This window comes from Zootoca vivipara, chromosome 6 (assembly GCF_965207765.1).
Source record: "Zootoca vivipara chromosome 6, rZooViv2.hap1.1, whole genome shotgun sequence".
In the NCBI taxonomy this organism is placed as follows: domain Eukaryota; kingdom Metazoa; phylum Chordata; class Lepidosauria; order Squamata; family Lacertidae; genus Zootoca; species Zootoca vivipara.
This window is the reverse complement of record NC_142589.1, coordinates 48,101,227-48,120,196: the sequence shown is the minus strand read 5'-3', so window position 1 is coordinate 48,120,196 and position 18,970 is coordinate 48,101,227. Positions and strand designations below refer to the sequence as shown.

At 40.8% G+C, this 18,970-nt stretch overlaps 1 protein-coding gene across 7 annotated transcripts in view; it reads left to right on the top strand.

Moving 5' to 3' along the window:
- The first annotated feature begins 558 nt into the window (after nucleotides 1-558).
- CBFB (core-binding factor subunit beta) overlaps nucleotides 559-18,970 on the top strand; it is a 51,041-nt gene continuing 32,629 nt past the window's right edge. For 4 of the 7 annotated variants that reach the window (XM_035118369.3, XM_035118373.3, XM_035118368.3 and 1 more), the window contains exons 1-3: nucleotides 559-1,146; nucleotides 4,565-4,651; nucleotides 11,114-11,230. In XM_035118369.3, the coding sequence (XP_034974260.1) occupies nucleotides 1,069-1,146; nucleotides 4,565-4,651; nucleotides 11,114-11,230 (282 nt within the window). In that variant the 5' untranslated portion in view covers nucleotides 559-1,068. Of the gene's footprint in view, nucleotides 1,147-1,338; nucleotides 1,442-1,735; nucleotides 1,789-1,918; nucleotides 1,950-4,564; nucleotides 4,652-11,113; nucleotides 11,231-18,970 lie in introns of those variants that run through there. The other 3 variants (XM_088672060.1, XM_088672061.1, XM_088672062.1) reach the window with 2 other exon arrangements.

The window sequence follows — 18,970 nt, the reverse complement described above, 5'->3', positions numbered from 1 at the left end:
TAAGAAACAAGTTATTAACATAGAATCATGCCATTGTAGGTTTGGCAGGGCACCCCAGGGGTCATCCAGTCCAACCCCCTGCCATGCCGCAATCACAGCTCAACAAGAACCCCTGACCGATGGCCATTCAACCTCTGCTTAAAAACCTCCCAGCGAAGGAGCCAATAATCTAACAATATAGCAACAACAAATTATAACAACGGCGCGATGTAGCGCGCCAGCTCCACGGTGCATTTAGCGCAGGGAGCCCTCCTCCTCCCTTCTCTCCTGAATGAGTGAGGAGGGGGCGCTGGACTCCCTCCTCCCCAAAAGCCCTACTTTCTCCGAGATGAGCACCAGTACGCACGTGTGCTGGTGATGGGACCCTCGCGCCCTCATCTAAACCCCAGGAAGAGGAGGCGGCGCATGCGCGCTCGGCCAGCCCCGTCTGGAAGTGGGGGGGGGAATCCCACGCCGCGCGCTCCTAGTTGTGAATGGTTGAGGGTGTTTGGCCGGAGTACTCCGGGAGGGGAGGGGCGAGAGGGAAGTTGCTTGCTCTCTCTCTCTCTCTCACTCGGCGCGCGCTGCGAGGAGAAACCGGGAGGAGGGAGGGAGAGAGAGAGACGCCGCTCCTTCTCCCTCAGTGGCTCCAGAGACGCCTCAGCGGGGCGAGACGCGACCGTTTGCCGCCCGCCCGCCCGCGTCGAGTCTCTCTTCCCTCTCTCTCCCACCCACCCCTTTCTGGGTTGTGTGAGGGAGGGAAAGAAAGACGGAAGCGGCGGCTTGAAGAGGGGAAAGAGAGAAGGGGGGGACCCTCACAAGATATATATGTATATATACAAAAGCAGTTGGGCTTCGTTGTAGTGCCGCCGCCGCGCCCTCCTCCTCCTCCCCTCAGCGACGGCGACAAAAGCCGGCTTCGCCTGAGGTGAACGAAGAAAGGCGGAGGTGGGGCTCGAGCGCCGCTGAGGGAAAAGCGGACGGTTTCATTTCAGTCAGTCGCGGCGGCGGCTCTCGCTGCTACTGCCGCCGCCGCCGCCGAGCTCACTCCTTCCCGAGACCGCTCGCCGCTTCCTGCTCGGCCACACGATGCCGCGGGTCGTCCCGGACCAGCGCAGCAAGTTCGAGAACGAGGAGTTCTTCAGGAAGCTGAGCCGAGAGTGCGAGGTGAGGGAGGGAGAGAGCGGGGCGGAAGTGGAGCAGGGAGACCGAGAGAGAGAGAGGGACGGAGGGCGACTCCGCGCCCAGCGGGCAGCCGGCCTCTGGCGGACTCCGCCGGCAGAGGAGAGAGGAGGGAGCGGGAGGAAGGAGACGGGCAGGCGCCGCTTCTTCTCCGCCGGAGAGGGAGGGAGGGAGGGAGGCGGCGGAGGAGGAGAGGAAGGAGGAAACTTCGCGCCGGCGATGGCAGCGCTCTGCTGTCCTGCTGTGGAGTTGCGCTCAGAGAGGGGCGCGGGGTTGGTCGGTGGGTGGGAGTTTAATACTATATCGCGGAAAAGAATTTAAAACAAAAAAAAAACCCAACCCAAAACTTGGTGTTAGTTATGAGATGATGGGGGCTCCTCGTGGCTTGCCCACTTAATCCAGATTTATCCGTCAAAGGAGGGGGGCGGCGGAATCTGATAAATCGAAGAAAAAAACTTGTTGCCAAGGTCCCCTCTTTGATAACTGAGTGACCCGTTTTGCAATGGTTACCACTCTCTAGAAGCACCCACCCACTCCTTTTTTAAAGAGAAGTTACAGGCCATGGAAAGAGGAGAAAGGTGACATTTTGATGGCAACGGCGTCGTGTGGATGCTGTGAAAAACCTGCGTGCGTGAGCGTTGTTCCCACAATAAGTACCCATTTGGAAGCACCCTTGGGGAGAGAAGCCACTCCCCAGGCAGCCCAACGCATTATTATTGTGTCTTTTAAAGTGTTTTTCTTTTTTCTTTTTTAAAAGCCCAGTTTTCAGGATACGCTGCCATCACAAGGTGATTTACAAGACTTAATATGTACTTTAATTATACTTAATTAATTCAGTTTTTTAATAAATAAAAAACCTCACTTTTCAGTAGGAGGAGATACTCCCAGAGCAGTTTACAAATGTCAGTGATAGAACAGTCGCTGCCCTCAGGCTCATAATCTAAAATGAACAATCCAAAAGGAAAAGGAATTGAAAGGGAGGGGGGGAGAAGAAAATACATGAAAGCAGCTTTACTTTTGTAAAGAAACAACATCAGCCTCCCAACCCAAGTAACAGTACTATTTTTATTGGCTTCTTTATAGTAGCAGCAGCACCTTTTCAGTATTGCCTTTTGGAGGCAGTTCCAAAGATAGAGCCATCACTGAGCAAAACCTATCTATCCCTAGTACTTTGGAGCAACCCGCCACAGCAACTAGGGTTTTCCGATGAGTATGTAGCAGGAATGCTGCCCCAACCCTAGAGAGGTCTAGGATCACATGCTTCAAGATTGTGTGTTGATGTTGAACCCTATTCAGGTTGCCTGGGAGAGGGAGTGCTTATTTCCAAGTAAGCAGAAGGCAGGGAAATGCAGTCCTATATCTGTTAAGGCAGAGACTTCCTATACAGCCAATACATCAGAATGGGGATTACTACCAAATAAAGATACTAGTCCTTATTGGAGTTACTGTGTGTTTGTGTCTGCTCTCCCCAACATCACTGGGGCACCCAGACTGGCCCTTCTTATCCTCTGTATTCCACACCGAAAGAAAAAGTGACCTATATTCTCCTCCCACCCGCTTAACAATGTGTAGTGTATTATATATGTTGCTTGTTCTTTGTAATTGATTAGGTGATAATAATGACTTGAATTCTGTTGCTAATATGGGTTACTAGCCACACATAAGAACAGTATGTGCTGAAAAAGAATGGGAAGTTGTTCTTTGGACAGACTGGTGTAGTTTATCAGATAGTGACAATGTAGTTGCAACTTATTTCACATAAGTGATTTTGAACATTTGTCCAAAGCATGTAGTGAAAGAAGAAAAGGAAATCCACTGCTGTTCAGTTGCCCTGGTTTTGAGTTCAAGGGCCCTGGGGTGTGGGTATCGGCATGGAGGAGTTTAACAATTCATATTGTGATTGTGTCTGCGCAGCTGCCATAGGATGCTATATCTTTTGTACTCGTTCAAGGAAGAGATTTTTTTTGGGGGGTGGGGGTTCCTGGATCGCATGCAATTTTATGTTCCTAATCACCTTTTCACACAAATATGTGGTTAAATACTGTAGTACTTTTATGTCCCTTACAATGTATGCTTATGTTAGGTAAAATATAAAATTATAAGCCTTGTGTTGATGGGTACATGCATGTAGAACCTGGCAAAACAGTAGTTATTCCAGACTGATTAATTTTGGCTAAAGATTAATAACCTTGCATAGGATGGTTGCAGTGGACATTGGTTAACTCAAATATTTCAGACTTTTTGTTTCTCTGTAACAAATGTGCTCAGTGCTAATTAGTTGGGGATACTGACCTTTTTCATTTCAGAGGGATATCGTTTTAACATTTTAAAGGAGAAAACTGGAGCGAGGTCCTGTACTGACTTATACAATACTCATTAGCATGGGATCTTGTGAACATGTTCCATATGCAGCGGTGGAGGGACTTCCTGAATTTGGAGCACATTTGGCAGCTCTTTATTTCCCCTTTCTCATTATGTGCTCATAGTGCCCGTATCTGGCATTTATTGCATCAGATGCTACTAATGCCATTAAAACTAGAAGTTCAGCTTCCAGTTTCTAGGCTGGAGTAGTTCACACATACAAACCTTTTAATTTCTGCTGCTGTATTTTCTCTTTTCCTTCTTTCTGCCCCAAAACTGAATGGTAAATTCTGTGCTGGATTGTGCATTCTCTTTTGTCTTGCTTTCCATTTGCGGCTGAATCTATGCATCATGAGAATTCTTTATATCTGCATTTGCATTGTTTTCTTATATATAATATGCAGTTGCACAAAGAAGTTGCAGGATCTGAGTGCAGCTCTACTAATTATTGTAATCTTGTTAAAGTGTTTGGAAGTGCATCACTGCAGTTTTGTTTTTCTTTCCTTTTCAGATGCAAACTAATTGTGAAAATTTTAGTGCCTGTCCACCATGGGCATTCTTTACACACATGTTTGTGGTGTTGTCGAGTCAGCTGTCCTCTTTGTGCCTTCTGTCCTTTCTGTGGAGATGTTGAACTTACATATTTAATGGCCAATACATTCTATCCCAAGTACTGAATTTTTAGAAGAGCCTTTGTGTCATTTTTCGCTTGCTGCATGGACAATGTTGGCATCTCTCTCCCCAATAACATTTCCTTGCTTGTCCTTTTCCATTTCATTGTCTATGAATATTTTGCTCTTACCACTTTTATTCAAAGGTGGGCAAATAAAAACCTGGGGATCATAGTGTGGCTTTTAAAATAATGTCTAAAGTTGAATTGTGTACAGAAGTATTTCTTGCGGAGGACAGCACCCTCTTCTCTGCCTCTCTGGAAGTAGAATACTGTATTCAATTTGTATCTGTGTAGGCTTGCCCTTATCTCTTTCCTGGTATTGTAGAGAAGGCAGGATTCAGGTTTTGATTTGGCTTGTGTTTATTGCAGATTAAATACACTGGCTTCAGGGACAGACCACATGAAGAAAGACAGGCCAGGTTTCAGAATGCGTGCCGAGATGGACGGTCTGAGATAGTAAGTATATATGCATGGGTCCTATACATTGGTAAAGTTTACTTATGTGTCTTCCATGCCTCCGCTCTGGTCATCTTGGAGCTAGTCTCACCTTAACAAGCATAAACTGCATGGTGTTTAGATCTAATTTTCTTATGCTAGCAAGCCAGAATGAAATAAGTGGTCTGAGCTGCTAGGACTTACAGAGGGGGGAGGGGAATCCCTTTTTTTCTGCTGTCTTCACAAATGTATGGGAATTTGGGAAGTACAGACTAGATAGCTAAAGCCTAGATCTAGACTGTAAAATGTTATTTGTTCACATATGGTCATTGTCCCTGGCACTTTCAAGACCGTTGGTCATTCCATTTCAGAAAGGCTTTCATCCTGCTGTTTGAGGGTGATTCTTACTGCTCAAGGTGAAAATAAACTTGACTAGACTTCCTGATTTCTTTAAATTGTAGGTTTATCAATTGTTTTTAGTTATAAAATGCCTCAAATTACTAGGTGCTGTCCAATAAATTTTGAAAAAGAGAATTCTGTACCTGCAGACTTATAATCTAATTTTAATAAAGTAGGAATTAGTGTAAAAAGTACATAGAAATAGAATATTTTGTGTGCTTAAACTAAATAAGGTTTCATACTCTACATTTATATACATTCAGTAATGGCTATGTCAGCAGGAACATTTAAGTACTTCTGTGCATGAGTACTAAGAGCTGTTAAGAGAGAACTCTTGTCTATCAGTATTTAGCATGCAGCTAAATACAAAAAGCTTTATGATGGTGGAAAACAGCAACAATCATATTTACCAATTTAGTTGTATTTTGTATTAGGTTTTACAGCTAAAAATATTCCTTCTGTGAGCTTGGTTGTAGTAAAAGCTAATTCTTCATGTTTTAGAACTGTGTTATACAAGGGAGTAGGTTGCTTGCTTATATCATTGCACTGTGATGTAAGTCAATCTGTGGAATTTTGATGCATTAAAACTGCCTAGAACTTACTTTTACTTTACTACTTTCTTTTTTCTCTCCCCCCCCCTCCCCATTTTAGTTTTTACTTACTGGTTTTTCTTCAATGAGACCTGTGTGCTCACTACCCAGTACTGGCTGATTTTGTACAATGTTCACTTTCTTGAATTATGGCACTTAAAATATGACATTTTTGTATCCACCATTGTCTTCATGTGCATTGTTATTATGTGTAATGAAACTGGTAGAGAAAGTTCCATGTTTGAAGGCTGGAATATGATAGGCAATAAGTACATGTGTTGTAAGACAGCATACCCTTTAGCACTTGTGGCTACTGGGTCTGCTGCTGTGGACCTATGATTTTAAGTTCATAAATGGTCACAATTATCCTAGCTTGTGCAGTGCTACTGTTCAAACAGAAGTATGATTTTTCTTTTCAGTTTGACAGAAACATTCCCATTGCAGCTGGTTCTTATGAGCCCCATCTGTTGTAACAAAAAAAGTAGATAGTTGCCTTAGAGAGAAATTGCATTGATCTGAATCCTCTGATTTTTGTCCTGAGCACGTTGCCTGTCTTTTTAGTTCTCACATTGACTGTGTTTGGATGTCGCAATAAACCATTTCTTCTTGTGATGGGGATGAGCCTAGGCAAGATCATGCACTTCCCCTCCTCTTAGTGCCTCTGGTGTACCGGTAGTTGCAAGGAGGAAGCATTTATTTCCATTTTGATTAACTGCAAGTCACCATTTTGTCCACACTCAACAAACTGTGGTTAGTCTAAACTACAGTTTGTTAGAACCAAACCGACTTCATACCAAATCTTAGTTTAGGGTTTTAGACAAGATGATAAACTGTGTATAACCAAAAAATGAAAGTAAAAGCTGATCTCCTTTTGACTGCGTTGGAAGAGAATTGGGAAAGGTGGAGTGTGCAAATCAGAGGCTTATGTACACTTGTTCCTGTCACAATAAACCATTATTATAGTAACATCTGGTTTATTGTGATGTCCAAATATAGCCGTTACATTATTTTAATGGTCAAAATAACAAGTAGAAAATGCTTGACACTCATTCAGACTTAACAATTAATTAAATTTCTAAACCACCCTTCATCCAGGAACCACAGGGTGGATTACAATATAAAAACACAAAAAATAGATAACATAATAACAAGCAAAAAAACAAACATATTTTGCTCTTGAATACTACATTGTTGGTCAAGCATGTTAAATTTTGCAAGGAGTTCCATTTTAAAAAAATATATATCAGACTCTGCAAAAGCAAATAGTTAACATTCCTAGGTTTGCTGTACATTAAAATTACCTCTCACCATAAGCAGGAAGCTTTATATTTTATGATATCCCTAAAGTTCATTTGAATCAGCCTTCTGTAACCTGGTACCATTCAGATATTTTGAACTACAACTCAAGTCAACTCCAATCATTATGGGCAGTAGTCGGGGTGAAGGGTGATGTAGTTCAAAAAAATATGGAGGGTACCAGGTTGCAGAAGGCTGCATTACATCAAAATGAAACTCACTTATTTTTATAACATATCCCCAAAGCCACATAAAATTCTTCTTATGATAGCTAATATAAATTATACAGTAGATTAGTTTTATAATCTGCTCTAACAATATTCATAACTAGGGTCATTCAGCCTGTTAAGTAAACGGGCGCTAGCCGGGAGGGAACGGAGGGGAAGCCCTGGGACTGCGCAGGCGTCCCCTCCGTTGCCGCCTCCACTGGCGGGGATGTGCGTCGAGGGCCCCAGGCTCCCCCTGGGTGGTTTGCTGTGGTGGCGGGCGGTTTGTGTGTGTGCGAGTGAGAGAGAGAAGCAAGTGGGGCTTCTCCGGGACGCGCTGCCTGCGCGAGCTAAGGGAAAAAGAAGCAGTGTGAGAGGGGAAAGTTGCGGCTGCGCTTCCCTCCAGTCGAGCGGGGAGTGGCGGCCAGAGCTTGAAGGGCGGGAGGGCAAGGGAGGGAAGGAGGCAGGCAGGAGGTCCGACATGGGGCACCTTCCCCTTCCCCTCAGAGTCGGACTCTCCCCCCCTCCCCAAACCGTCGCCAATTTCCGTCACAATTTTGTCTCCTTTCCTCTTCGGACACTACCCCCCCTTCTCATAACTCCACCTTTCTTTACTTTTTCTTGAGGGGGGAATTCCCAATGGTGCCTTCCATTATGTCCTCTCAACACTGTTCAGGGGGGTGGGGTGGGGAGAGCGTGTGTGTGTGTGCGTCCAGTCTCTGCGTCCAATCCCTGTGTCCGTGGGGCACATGTGCAGTAGCGCAAACCCAGGGACACAGGGACTGGACGCAGAGACACTTGGACTTTATTATATAGGATACCTAGTAACAATGTACAATTGCTCATTGGTTCTCATGATAGTCATATTTATTTAAAAGTGTATTCTTATACCGTATTTAATCCAAAGGTCTCGGTGTGGGCAACACAAGTTAAATAAATTAAATATGAGTATAATAATCTCAGTAAAAAATCAGTATATCGAACAATATTCAGTTCGATGACCTGCAAATGATTGCATAAAAAGCTAAGACTTTATAGTGTCAAGAATAGGCCCTGAGCATTATTTCGTGGAAGTACTAAAGATGATAGCTGATGGACCAAAGAGTGTTGCATTAATTAGGAGTGGTCACCATCATTATTAAATAATAACAACTGTGACCTACTCTTGAGCAAATTCTGCCATTGTCATCAGTCAAGCTCATGCATGATACGTCTATTCGAAGCTTCCACAGAGACCTAAGGCAGCAACTAGTTTTTTAATTAGATTTTATGGGTAGATGCTGTTTGACAGTCTTGTCTTAGGCTAATATTTTAATTACAATTTTGTTGTTTTAGGGATAAACATACACACAATATTTGGCAAAATTTTACTTATTAGCAATTTATTCAATATCTCATTCATAGTGATTCTAATGTGACATTCTTGGCATTTAAAATACCAATATATTTACAATACAGCTCATTTGTATTATATAAGATAATTGTATCAAATAGTATATACGCTATTAAATACTTTCATGCCATGTTTGTCCATGTTCTCAAGAACCTTGAGAATCCTTGCAGGCTCCAAGCTTGCAACACAGGTGCCTCATTTGGCAATCTATGTAGATTATTGGGTGTGTTCCGATTCTGAAGCATAGCTCAATATTTAATCTAAATAATAAATAGCTTATGAACCTGATTGAAGTTACAGTAAGATTGTCATTTTCTGTACTTGAATGAAATGATACTATATATCCTTGTGTTGAAACACTAAATTCAAATATTTAATCTTACAAGTGCGGACTTGCATCAAAATGTTGCAGTATATCCTCAGTCATAAAAAAGAATGCTTCGGTTCAAGGCTCCAGCAAAGAGGAGCCATGTGATGTTGTGAGTTTGCAGAGCCCCTCCTTTTTTTTCTTACCTTCTTGAAACTTTCCTTCACTGTACTATACAGTATAGTAATAAGGCATTCATAGCTTATTGCCAGCCCAGAGACCAAGTGCTTTATCATAGGTTTGGGGGTGAATATCACGGAGATGGATGCTTTTTAAAACAATGTGGCATGCATTTCCCCCAGCTTTAATGGTCACCTTTAGGATACAGGCGCTCAAAAGGGCAGAACTCCTTCTATTTCTCTCTCACACACCCCTTAAACACTGCATGGTTCAGTCACCCTCAGCCATTGAATTAACTGATAGATTCACACAGACTACCTAGCACACCCACCTCAGCATCTTTTATGTCCCCTGGTGCAGAGATTCAATCTTTTGAATTTGCTATTAGAGGGGTTAAGTTTAACAAACTGGAGATCAGGAGCGTGACTACCTTTTAGCATTGAAATCTGTGCCCACCTATCCTGGCAGAGATTTTACTGTATATTAGAATGCTTCTAAAGAGTTCTACTCTGTGCTCTTCCTAATATTGATTTTGAAACTTTTTTGAAATTAGATGCCTGATATGTAGGTCTTGATTTGATGGTATAGTAGCTATTTCACCTATTCCCTCTTTGTTGTGGACCATATAACGAGGCATTATTTGACCTGAAATTATTGACTTGGTGTAGGATAGAATATTTCTGGTGACTGTCATTTTATTAACTTGAGACATAACTTGAAAATTTTATCATTACATTAATAACATTTCTATTTTCTATCCCTGTTAACTATAGCTGAATCTTAGGAAGAATTGCAGATTTTTTTACTACCTTCCTATAACAGTCTTTATTGGCTGGGATCCATAGCCATGAATTTGAAAGGTGTTCAGTATTTAATGAATGCTGAAATAATTAAAGAATGGCTATTTAAATGTGAACTTTGAATTATTATAGCAGTCAATTCTTTAGGCATTGGTGGTTCTTTTATCGGGTCACCACATTAGGAAAGTAGATGATGATGAAACAAAATAGTAATCTCTTCTAAAAACCAAAATAGTGAATGTGTAAGGTGGCGCTGTGGTTAAACCACTGAGCCTAGGGCTTGCTGATCAGAAGGTCAGCGGTTCGAATCCCTGTGACGGGGTGAGCTCCCGTTGCTTGGTCCCAGCTCCTGCCAACCTAGCAGATCGAATGCACGTCAAAATGCAAGTAGATAAATAGGAACCGCTACAGCGGGAAGGTAAACAGCGTTTCCATGTGCTGCTCTGGTTTGTCAGAAGCGGCTTAGTCTTGCTGGCCACATGACCTGGAAGCTATACGCCGGCTCCCTCGGCCAATAATGCGAGATGAGCGTGCAACCCCAGAGTCGGTCACGACTGGACCTAATGGTCAGGGGTCCCTTTACCTTTACTATTTTTTATTTAAAAAAAATCAGTGAGAAGTACATTCAAAATTAGGAATTGATTTAGTTGTGTTATTCAAAACAGTTTAGTTTAAAAAAAGACAGTGTCTGCCTATAAAGACTGGCTTCTAACAAAACATTAAGAAATGCTCTTGGCTGCTTATCTGCAGCTGCAACATTTGAATCAAAATGTTACTTTCAATATCTACATTCATTTCCCATCCTACTGCTGTACTTCCTCTAGTGAGTTTGTATGGTGTACATTAATCTTGTGTGTGTTCATTTGTTGCTGGGGATGGAGACAGCTTGAGATACATTTTCTTTTCAAATGAGAATTCACAAAGCTTTGCTTCACATTGAGTTTTCCCCATTATAAAACTGTGCAGAGTTAAGGCTTTTTACTTATAAGTTGCACTTAAAATATAAGCACCCCTTAAAACATTCAAACCACTTAGTCAGACTTGTAAACCAGTGTAGAATTTTCAGAAAGTAAAGTATTGATTATGTGTTGTATCTTATATCTGAGACAGCCAATGGCAAATGTTGTCAAAATGAAATCAGATTTTTGTAACTTAATATTTAAGAAAAATGATGAGTGCATGTTTTTTACTTTGAGCATTCTCAGTGCTGCTCAGCTTTAAAGACATAAACTGATGTAAAAATAAATTTCTGCCTGCATAATTTATGTAATGTCTTGCTCCCTGATCCTGTTTGTATTGATTTTTCTAAAAGGCTTTTGTGGCCACAGGAACCAATCTGTCTCTCCAGTTTTTTCCGGCCAGCTGGCAAGGGGAGCAACGGCAGACACCAACCCGAGAGTACGTTGACTTTGAAAGAGAGGGAGGCAAGGTAAGGTCAAAAAGTATGGATCGTGGTTATACAGGTATATATCACAGTGGCTTTAAAATGTGAGCTAGAGGTTTATGATATAAAATGAACTTGTAATAATACACATTGATATTCCTTTATTTTTATGGTGGCCAGTTGCCTATTGCTTCTTTAAAACCATGCAAAAAGTGTATGATATGTACTATTACCATACATGTTGTGTAAATGTGGCAAGAGCTTAGTGGCTCCTAAATGGACTTTGCAGTACTCCCAGGATCTCAGGAAGGGGAGAACATTTAGCATAAAGAATAGAATAAAATATTGCTACTGCTTTCTAATAGTTTTCATGTTTTCTAATAGTATTCAAATGTGTTTCACAATTTTTAATTGATATTCTAAGGCCACCTAACATATGGCATTTTCCTAACACAAATGTAGGAAAGTGTGTACAAAAAAAACCCACACCATCATGCGTAAGATGTTTTTGGAATAGGTAAGCATTAAAAAATAAATAAATAAAGGTATTCTTGTTCTGTACTCTTTTTCTAGAGATGTAAAAGTCCAAAAAGAAACTGGATTTTTTTTTCCCTGCGGGGTTTCCCAGGCCTTCTCATCTTTAGTTTTTTGTACACCTATATGTGAAGAAAAATGTATGAATCAGCCCTTCAAAGAGCACAGTAAAACTTAGGCATCACAGACAATGGAAAGTTGAAGTTTTGTGTGCATTTTTATAACTCTAAAAATAGATACTGAATTGTCTGTTTGGTTTTGTCTGCAATTGTGACATGCTGGCATATTGAAGAGTTTGGTATGGTCACATTATTCTAGATAAAATCTACACAACATGGAGTTGTTGTGTAGATATCCTTGGGCAAGTTCTTCTCATCCTAGTCTACCTCACAAGGAAAAACAGCAACATTGTACCATGCTTTTTAGAATTTTGGGGTAGGAAAACTAAATTTAAAAGGTAGATGTGTTTGAATATATTTTCCATTAGTTACTGTACAACAGTGGTTGCCAAACTTTTTGGGTCTGGGACACATTTGGAATTTTGAGGAAGTGCCAAGAACACTAGTCACAAAATGATTGCCAACAGGGGTGTGGCTTAATGCACAATGGCTGCCGCCTTCAGAAGAACAGGAAAAGAAAAGAAAAAAGAGACAGGAACATAAAATGGTTCAAATATGAAGAAATCTATTCAACTTTTTTTTTTTGCTAAAATCTTTGAAAAACTTCCTTCTTTTCCAGGCTTTGTTATGTCTTTGTTATGTCTTTGTTATATTGTCTGTTGCTGGTGTGCTGCTGTAGATTAGAGATAGCAAATAAAAGATAACTGAATCCAGGAATCCTTTTGAATTATCCTTTTGAATTACCAAAGCCAGCCATGAACAGGCATGGCTACGAATAAAAAAATATACTTAATGCTGGGTGGCATTAAGTAATTTTTTACTATCTTTTTTGAAAGAAAAGTTTAGAAATGCAAGGAATGCACAGAAAATACACTCTACAAACATGAATCGCCCTCATACTTTAATGCCATTGTACATCTATTTTGTTCATTCTTCATATGTCAAGAGGCAATACAAGTTCTATATCAATAGCTGAATAGATTTACAAGTGATTTTTTTTCTATTGCTGGTTCAAACTTTTTTTGTCCTGAGCTTTACTGTGCTGTTTTGTTTCAGCTTGGTCTTAATGATGACATGGTGACATATATTTTAATTCTGTGCATTGCCCTGATCATGTTTATACAGGGCAGCCTAAAAATCTTTGAAATAAGATAAATGAGTTTCCTCCAAGTTTTGCCTAAAATGAAGTTTAAATAGTGACTATAGGGCCCAGGTGGCGCTGTGGTTAAACCACTGAGCCTAGGGCTTGCTGATCAGAAGGTCGGCGGTTCGAATCCCTGTGACGGGGTGAGCTCCCGTTGCTTGGTCCCAGCTCCTGCCAACCTAGCAGTTCGAAAGCACGTCAAAAATGCAAGTAGATAAATAGGAACCGCTACAGCGGGAAGGTAAATGGCATTTCCATGTGCTGCTCTGGTTTGCCAGAAGCGGCTTTGTCATGCTGGCCACATGACCTGGAAGCTATACGCTGGCTCCCTCGGCCAATAATGCGAGATGAGCGCGCAACCCCAGAGTCGGTCACGACTGGACCTAATGGTCAGGTGTCCCTTTACCTTTATAGGGCTTTCCACATCAGAGGAATTTTGAGGGAAGCAAAGCATTTAAATAATAGCAAAATGTATTGGGGAGGAAGTCCTGCACATTTCATCACTAAGGATTAAAAGAATGTTTGCCTTCTGTTGCAAACTGGCAGATTTCAACTTCAGAGAGAGAGAGAGAGAGAGAGAGAGAGAGAGAGACTTGAATATTATTTAATATATAGTTATTGTCTGAGTATATAGTTGGATAAATAAAAGTACTGAAGCATCAGAAGCTTATTGTTGGAGGCTGAACTAGATGGGGCAGTGTTCTGATCCAGTATGTCTGCTCTTTCATACATCCTTGTCTCTATATGAATATTTATGGCTCCTGGCTCTCTACATGGCTGTTGGACTGGTACAGGCTATGTATCTTTTATATCAGGCTTCCCCAAAATGAGCAGAGAACAGTCCTGGAAGCAAAGGTACCCGTATTTTCTGTGACACACCCATACTACTGGTTGTGCAAGTTTTGGTATGAAGAGGTATTGTGGTTTGTATCCTGAAATACTAAAACTGATAGATCTGGCAATTATGTGAGGATATAAGTGATAAGTCCTTGAGAAAGGAAGTGAGAGATTTGAACTTTAACTCCTACTTCATTTCACTCATGGTGGTAAGGCGGTTCAATTCAGTTTTGTTCCTAGTAGTACTCTCTTGTTTGTACAGTGTGTGTTATTCATCATCATCCCCAGCCCACAATTGAATGCATATAGCCTAAAGGACAAACAGGCAGCTGAGCTTGTGGAATAACCAATAACACAATGGCCAGTACAGTCGTACCTTGGATCTCAAACGCCTTGGCTCCCAAACAAATCAGCTCCCGTTTTCCCAGTTTTCGAATGGTTTCAGGATTTGAATGGACTCCTGGAATGTATTCTGTTCAAGAACCAAGGTACCACTATACAAGCAAACTTTGACATAAGGAGGACATGAAGATTTCTAGAGAATGCATTTTATTGCTTCTGGCCTCCTTTCCTAAAACTTTTATTTTTTGTGATTCTTGAAGCACTGCTTTCAGACTAAGGTCTTGCCTTGGGTTTTGATACAAACTTATTGTAAAAAGCCTACAAGTGAATGCAATTTTAGTAGATAAAAATATTCTGCTATCCAATTTTCTGGATGTATATCATTACTTCAAAGTGCCTGTGTTTAACGTATTCTTCAACATTGGGAAATGGCATTGGGGCAGCTTCGAAGAACATTCAACAAAGCAGGGGCAAGGAATGTGGGAAATGAGGCAAGGAAGCGATCTAGCTAAGGTTAAGAAGAAAAAGAACGCATACCCGCTTGCATTCTCCTTCCGGAAAAGCAAGAGGCATTATCACAGTTCAGTAACACATTCAAGCTATACAAAAGCAGTCAAGGAGAGTGTGGCCTTTGGGAGGCGAGTGTATCCTATGGAGTCTCCCAATGGCCAAATAGAGAATCCTGGAGGGCCACATTTAGCTCCAGGGCCTGAGTTATAGCATGTCTGAAAAAGAGTGGCATTGAGCAGCCTTTAGGACTGATTCCAAAGAGCTGAATATGCAGGGGGTGCCATGCCCACCCAGTTACAAGGAAAATGTATCATATAACCTTCCCCTGAATATGAAAAAGCTTTTTGCAAATCTTATGGGTCATTCTGAGTCATGTCCATTATGTGTCATGATACGGGGCTAAAGCCAAGTCACAGGTACATTTCACCCTCTCAAAATTAATTCCCGTAAGGTGATCTTGCTCCAAGAGGGACATACTTGTACTTTTCAGGAAATGCAAAAACAGAGTAGTTGGATCTAATTAAGCCAAGATGTGCTTGCCAGCTGGCTCTAGTCATTCTCTGGAGATGATTTGATTAATGGCTAAATTATAGGTGTTGCGTGCATTAGATATGGCACTAGATTCCGGAATTAATTAGGGCAATTGCAGTCTCCTCCTTGTGGCAGGCATGTCCTTAAACCAGCACTAACTCACACAATAGGAACTTTCCCTGATTCACCACAATGACACAATCAGAGCAAAGCAAATTCTCTCACACAGTTTCAAGACATGCACAGAGTTCCAGCAGTTCCAACCTACTTGTCAATACAATTCAGACTCTTAACTCTTTGGCTTCCCGAGTTAATAGTTGATGTATTTGTACAAGAAGATGCAGGCATGCTGCCTTGGGAGGGTGAAGTTGTGTGTTATATAATTACGCTATTCCTTTTAGCTCTCTGTAGACTTGCACTTTATAACTATTATGATGAGGTTCTGGAAACTTTCAGCTATGGCTTCATTAAATGTACAAGTACCAAAGCATGAATAAGGCAAGAAAACATCCTCCTATCTTCTCACTCAGTCCTTCAATCTTTTTTTCAGTTATCCTCTTGTATGTAAATTACTATGTAATTAATTCCACCAGAAGTAGAAATACCCCACTAGTTCTATTGCTTTAAAAATATTGCCATGGTTTGCTATTGGGTGGGGGATACTTTCAACACCTCATTCAGTATTTCAAAGGCCCTGTGTTTTCCCTAGCTTCCCCTCCATTTCCCCCTATGAGAATGAATATTAACTCTTTGGGAACAGGAGATAGCCTATCTCCTCATGATTGCTGTTATTCAGCATGAGAGAAAATCTATAAATCCAAATAGATATGTGGCAACAGTCTTTGGAAAGCTGAACTGTGGAAAATCTAGGAAAGGAAATGGAGTTTGATGTTACTCTTGGCAATTTCACTTTACATATGTGCCCTAAATCCATTTTTTTCTTGATAAGCTGGCAAGTGGGTGCTCATTGGGAGACTGCTGTGTGCTTGGTGGTAAAATGATTTCTGCTTGAAGGAACACGATGTTCTGAAACTGTTTATCTTTTCTTTTTAAGAAAAGATGCTGTAACAATAGTGTTTTCCTTCAAGGAATCCCTTTGCTGTCTCTTCACTAGAGAAAACCTACTTAATCTTCCATTCTTAGTAGTCAAAATGTCTCCTCTTGAGTGACATTATTCCAGAGCTGTGTAGAACATTGGCTATTCCTGCGTGGTTTGTTGTCCAGATGTATGGCAGAATGCCAGCTGGCAATCATGGTGGTCTTGCCATGAATAAGTGCTTCAGGGAAAACATTGCAATTCATCTGCAGACTTCTATTCATTCATTCTTCCTACCTACCTCACTGAGTTACGCTACTTCATTTATTTATAGATTAGAGAAAGCAATTTTAATAGGTTTTAATTACAATTCTATGTTACACCACTTTTACAGACTGAAAAATCAAATGCATTTCCTTGCTCATTTCTATATTGAAAGCATTTGTTATAGTGGTCAACACAACATTACAAATCCCTTCAATCCCTTCTGGCTGCCTCTGTCAGTGTTATACATACAGTCGGGTGTATTTCTTATAGTTGTAAATCATGATGTTGGAGGGTTTTGAGTTCCTTTTGTCTAGCTGGTGAAAAGAACAAGATATACACGCAGCATTTTTTTTCTAGGTACTTTCATTTTCCTACTCATATTGAAATACTGCCCCTCAATGAGGCCAAACTTAGATTCACAAAATGGTTAGGGTTATGCATACCCCTGTGTCCCTGTCCCCCCAGAAAAAAGCACTGGATACATCTATTTGGCTTTTTCCTTTTCCTTTTTGTAACTTCTCTGTGCTGACTGCAGTATGGCAGCATGCTTCATCTAATAGTATAAATTAAACATGGAAATGTTTGGCTTCACACATTAGGGTACTTTTCCAGTAATGATACTTCATTATAATGTATCTCAACATAAAACAATTATAATTATTTCAAGAAGCTTCAGTTCTGTCAAATTTACCAACTGCCAACTTATTAAATAATAAAATTCATCATTTTGAAAAACAGTATTAACAACACATTTTCTCTAGCTTAACATCAGCCACCAACTGACCATCCAGTAATCAACATGTTTGATCATATAGTTACGCTTTGGAAGTATTTTTCCTGTTAATTTGATACTTCAATTAAAAAATTCAAACAAAATAAAGGAATGCTTTTCTCTATTGTAGAAATGTCTTCAGTTTTTAATACATACAAACTTCCTTATTTGTGAAGAATTAAAAACACCACCCAGCCTATTTAGTACAGTACTACAACAGAGAGTTGGAATAAATGGACAATTCTCCCAACAAAGGGACGAAGAAAGTAGTGTCCCTCAAGGATCAGTATAGGAAGTTCTGCTTTTTAACTTGTTTGGTAAATGATCTACAATTAGGGGTAAGCAGGAAGCTGGCAACAGTTGTTGATGGTACTGAATTGTTCAGGGTCATTAAGAGTGTAAAAAAAAACCTCCAGAAGACTTCTCCAAACTGAGTGAATAGACTGTAAAATGGCAAATGCAATTCAATGTAAACAAGTGTAAATAGTGCATGTAGGCAAAAGAATCTTAATTTGACATATGTATTCATGGGGTCTGACCAGGAATTAAACCTTGGAGTTGTAAAAGATGCTGCAATGAGCATGTTGACCCAGCATGCAGCAGCTGTGAACAAGGAAAATACCATGCAAGGGATCATTAGGAACTGAATTGGGGTAGGGGTGGGGAAATGACATTTTACAAATGTATGGTGTGATTGGATTTGGAATACTGTGTACAGTTTTGGTCAGCACACCTCAAAAAGGATATTGTAGAGTTGGTAAGTGTTCCAAAAAGGGCAATAAAAATTATCAAGAGAACAGAGGGACTCCCTTGTAAGGAAAGGTTACAGAATAGGGGGCTTTTTAAGTTAGAGAAAAGGTGAGTAAGCAGTGATGGTATAGAAGTGTACAGTACTATCATTTCTTGCATGCAGGTAATATTCCAGGAATGGCGTGTATATGCAAAAATGTGTATATCTGAACAATCCCTTGGAACTGTCCCCATGTAACAATCTTTGCCAAGCCTTATTTACTGAGCTCTGGGATGTTCTTACAGGCTTCCTCAACCTTGGCCCTCCAGATGTTTTGAGACTACAATTCCCACCATCCCTGACCACTGGTCCTGTTGGTTGGGGATCATGGGAGTTTTAGGCCAAAAACATCTGGAAGGCCAAGATCTCATGGGACATTTCAAGTTCCCGAGAGAGCAGCCCAGAGCCCACTTGAGAATATCCCAGACTCCCAGAGGCCAGTAAGCAAGTCTGAGAGTTTAAAAGCTTTTTCCATGTTGGGAAAACCTGACACAAAATGAGCTTTTAAGCTCTCCAGTTTGCATGCAATTTATGGGATTTCAACTATGCAAGGCTGAAAATTGTGCAAGCAAATTGCGCACAAGATGTGATTGTACTGTACATTTATTTATATGGAGAAAGTGGATAAAGAAAAGTGTTTTCTCCCTCTCTGTACTAAAATTTATGGAAATCCAATGAAGCTGAACATTCAGGACACACAAAAGAAAGTACTATTTGATGCAGTGAAGGAGGCAGTTTTGGCAGTTAAAATATTAGACAAATTTATGGAGGATCAAGCTATCAGTGGCTAGTAGCCATAAAGCCTATGTCCTTGCTCCAGAGTCAGAAGCAGTAAGCTTCTGAATAACAGTTGCTGAAAACCACAGGAAGGGAAGAGTTCTCTTGTGCTCATGTCATGCTTAC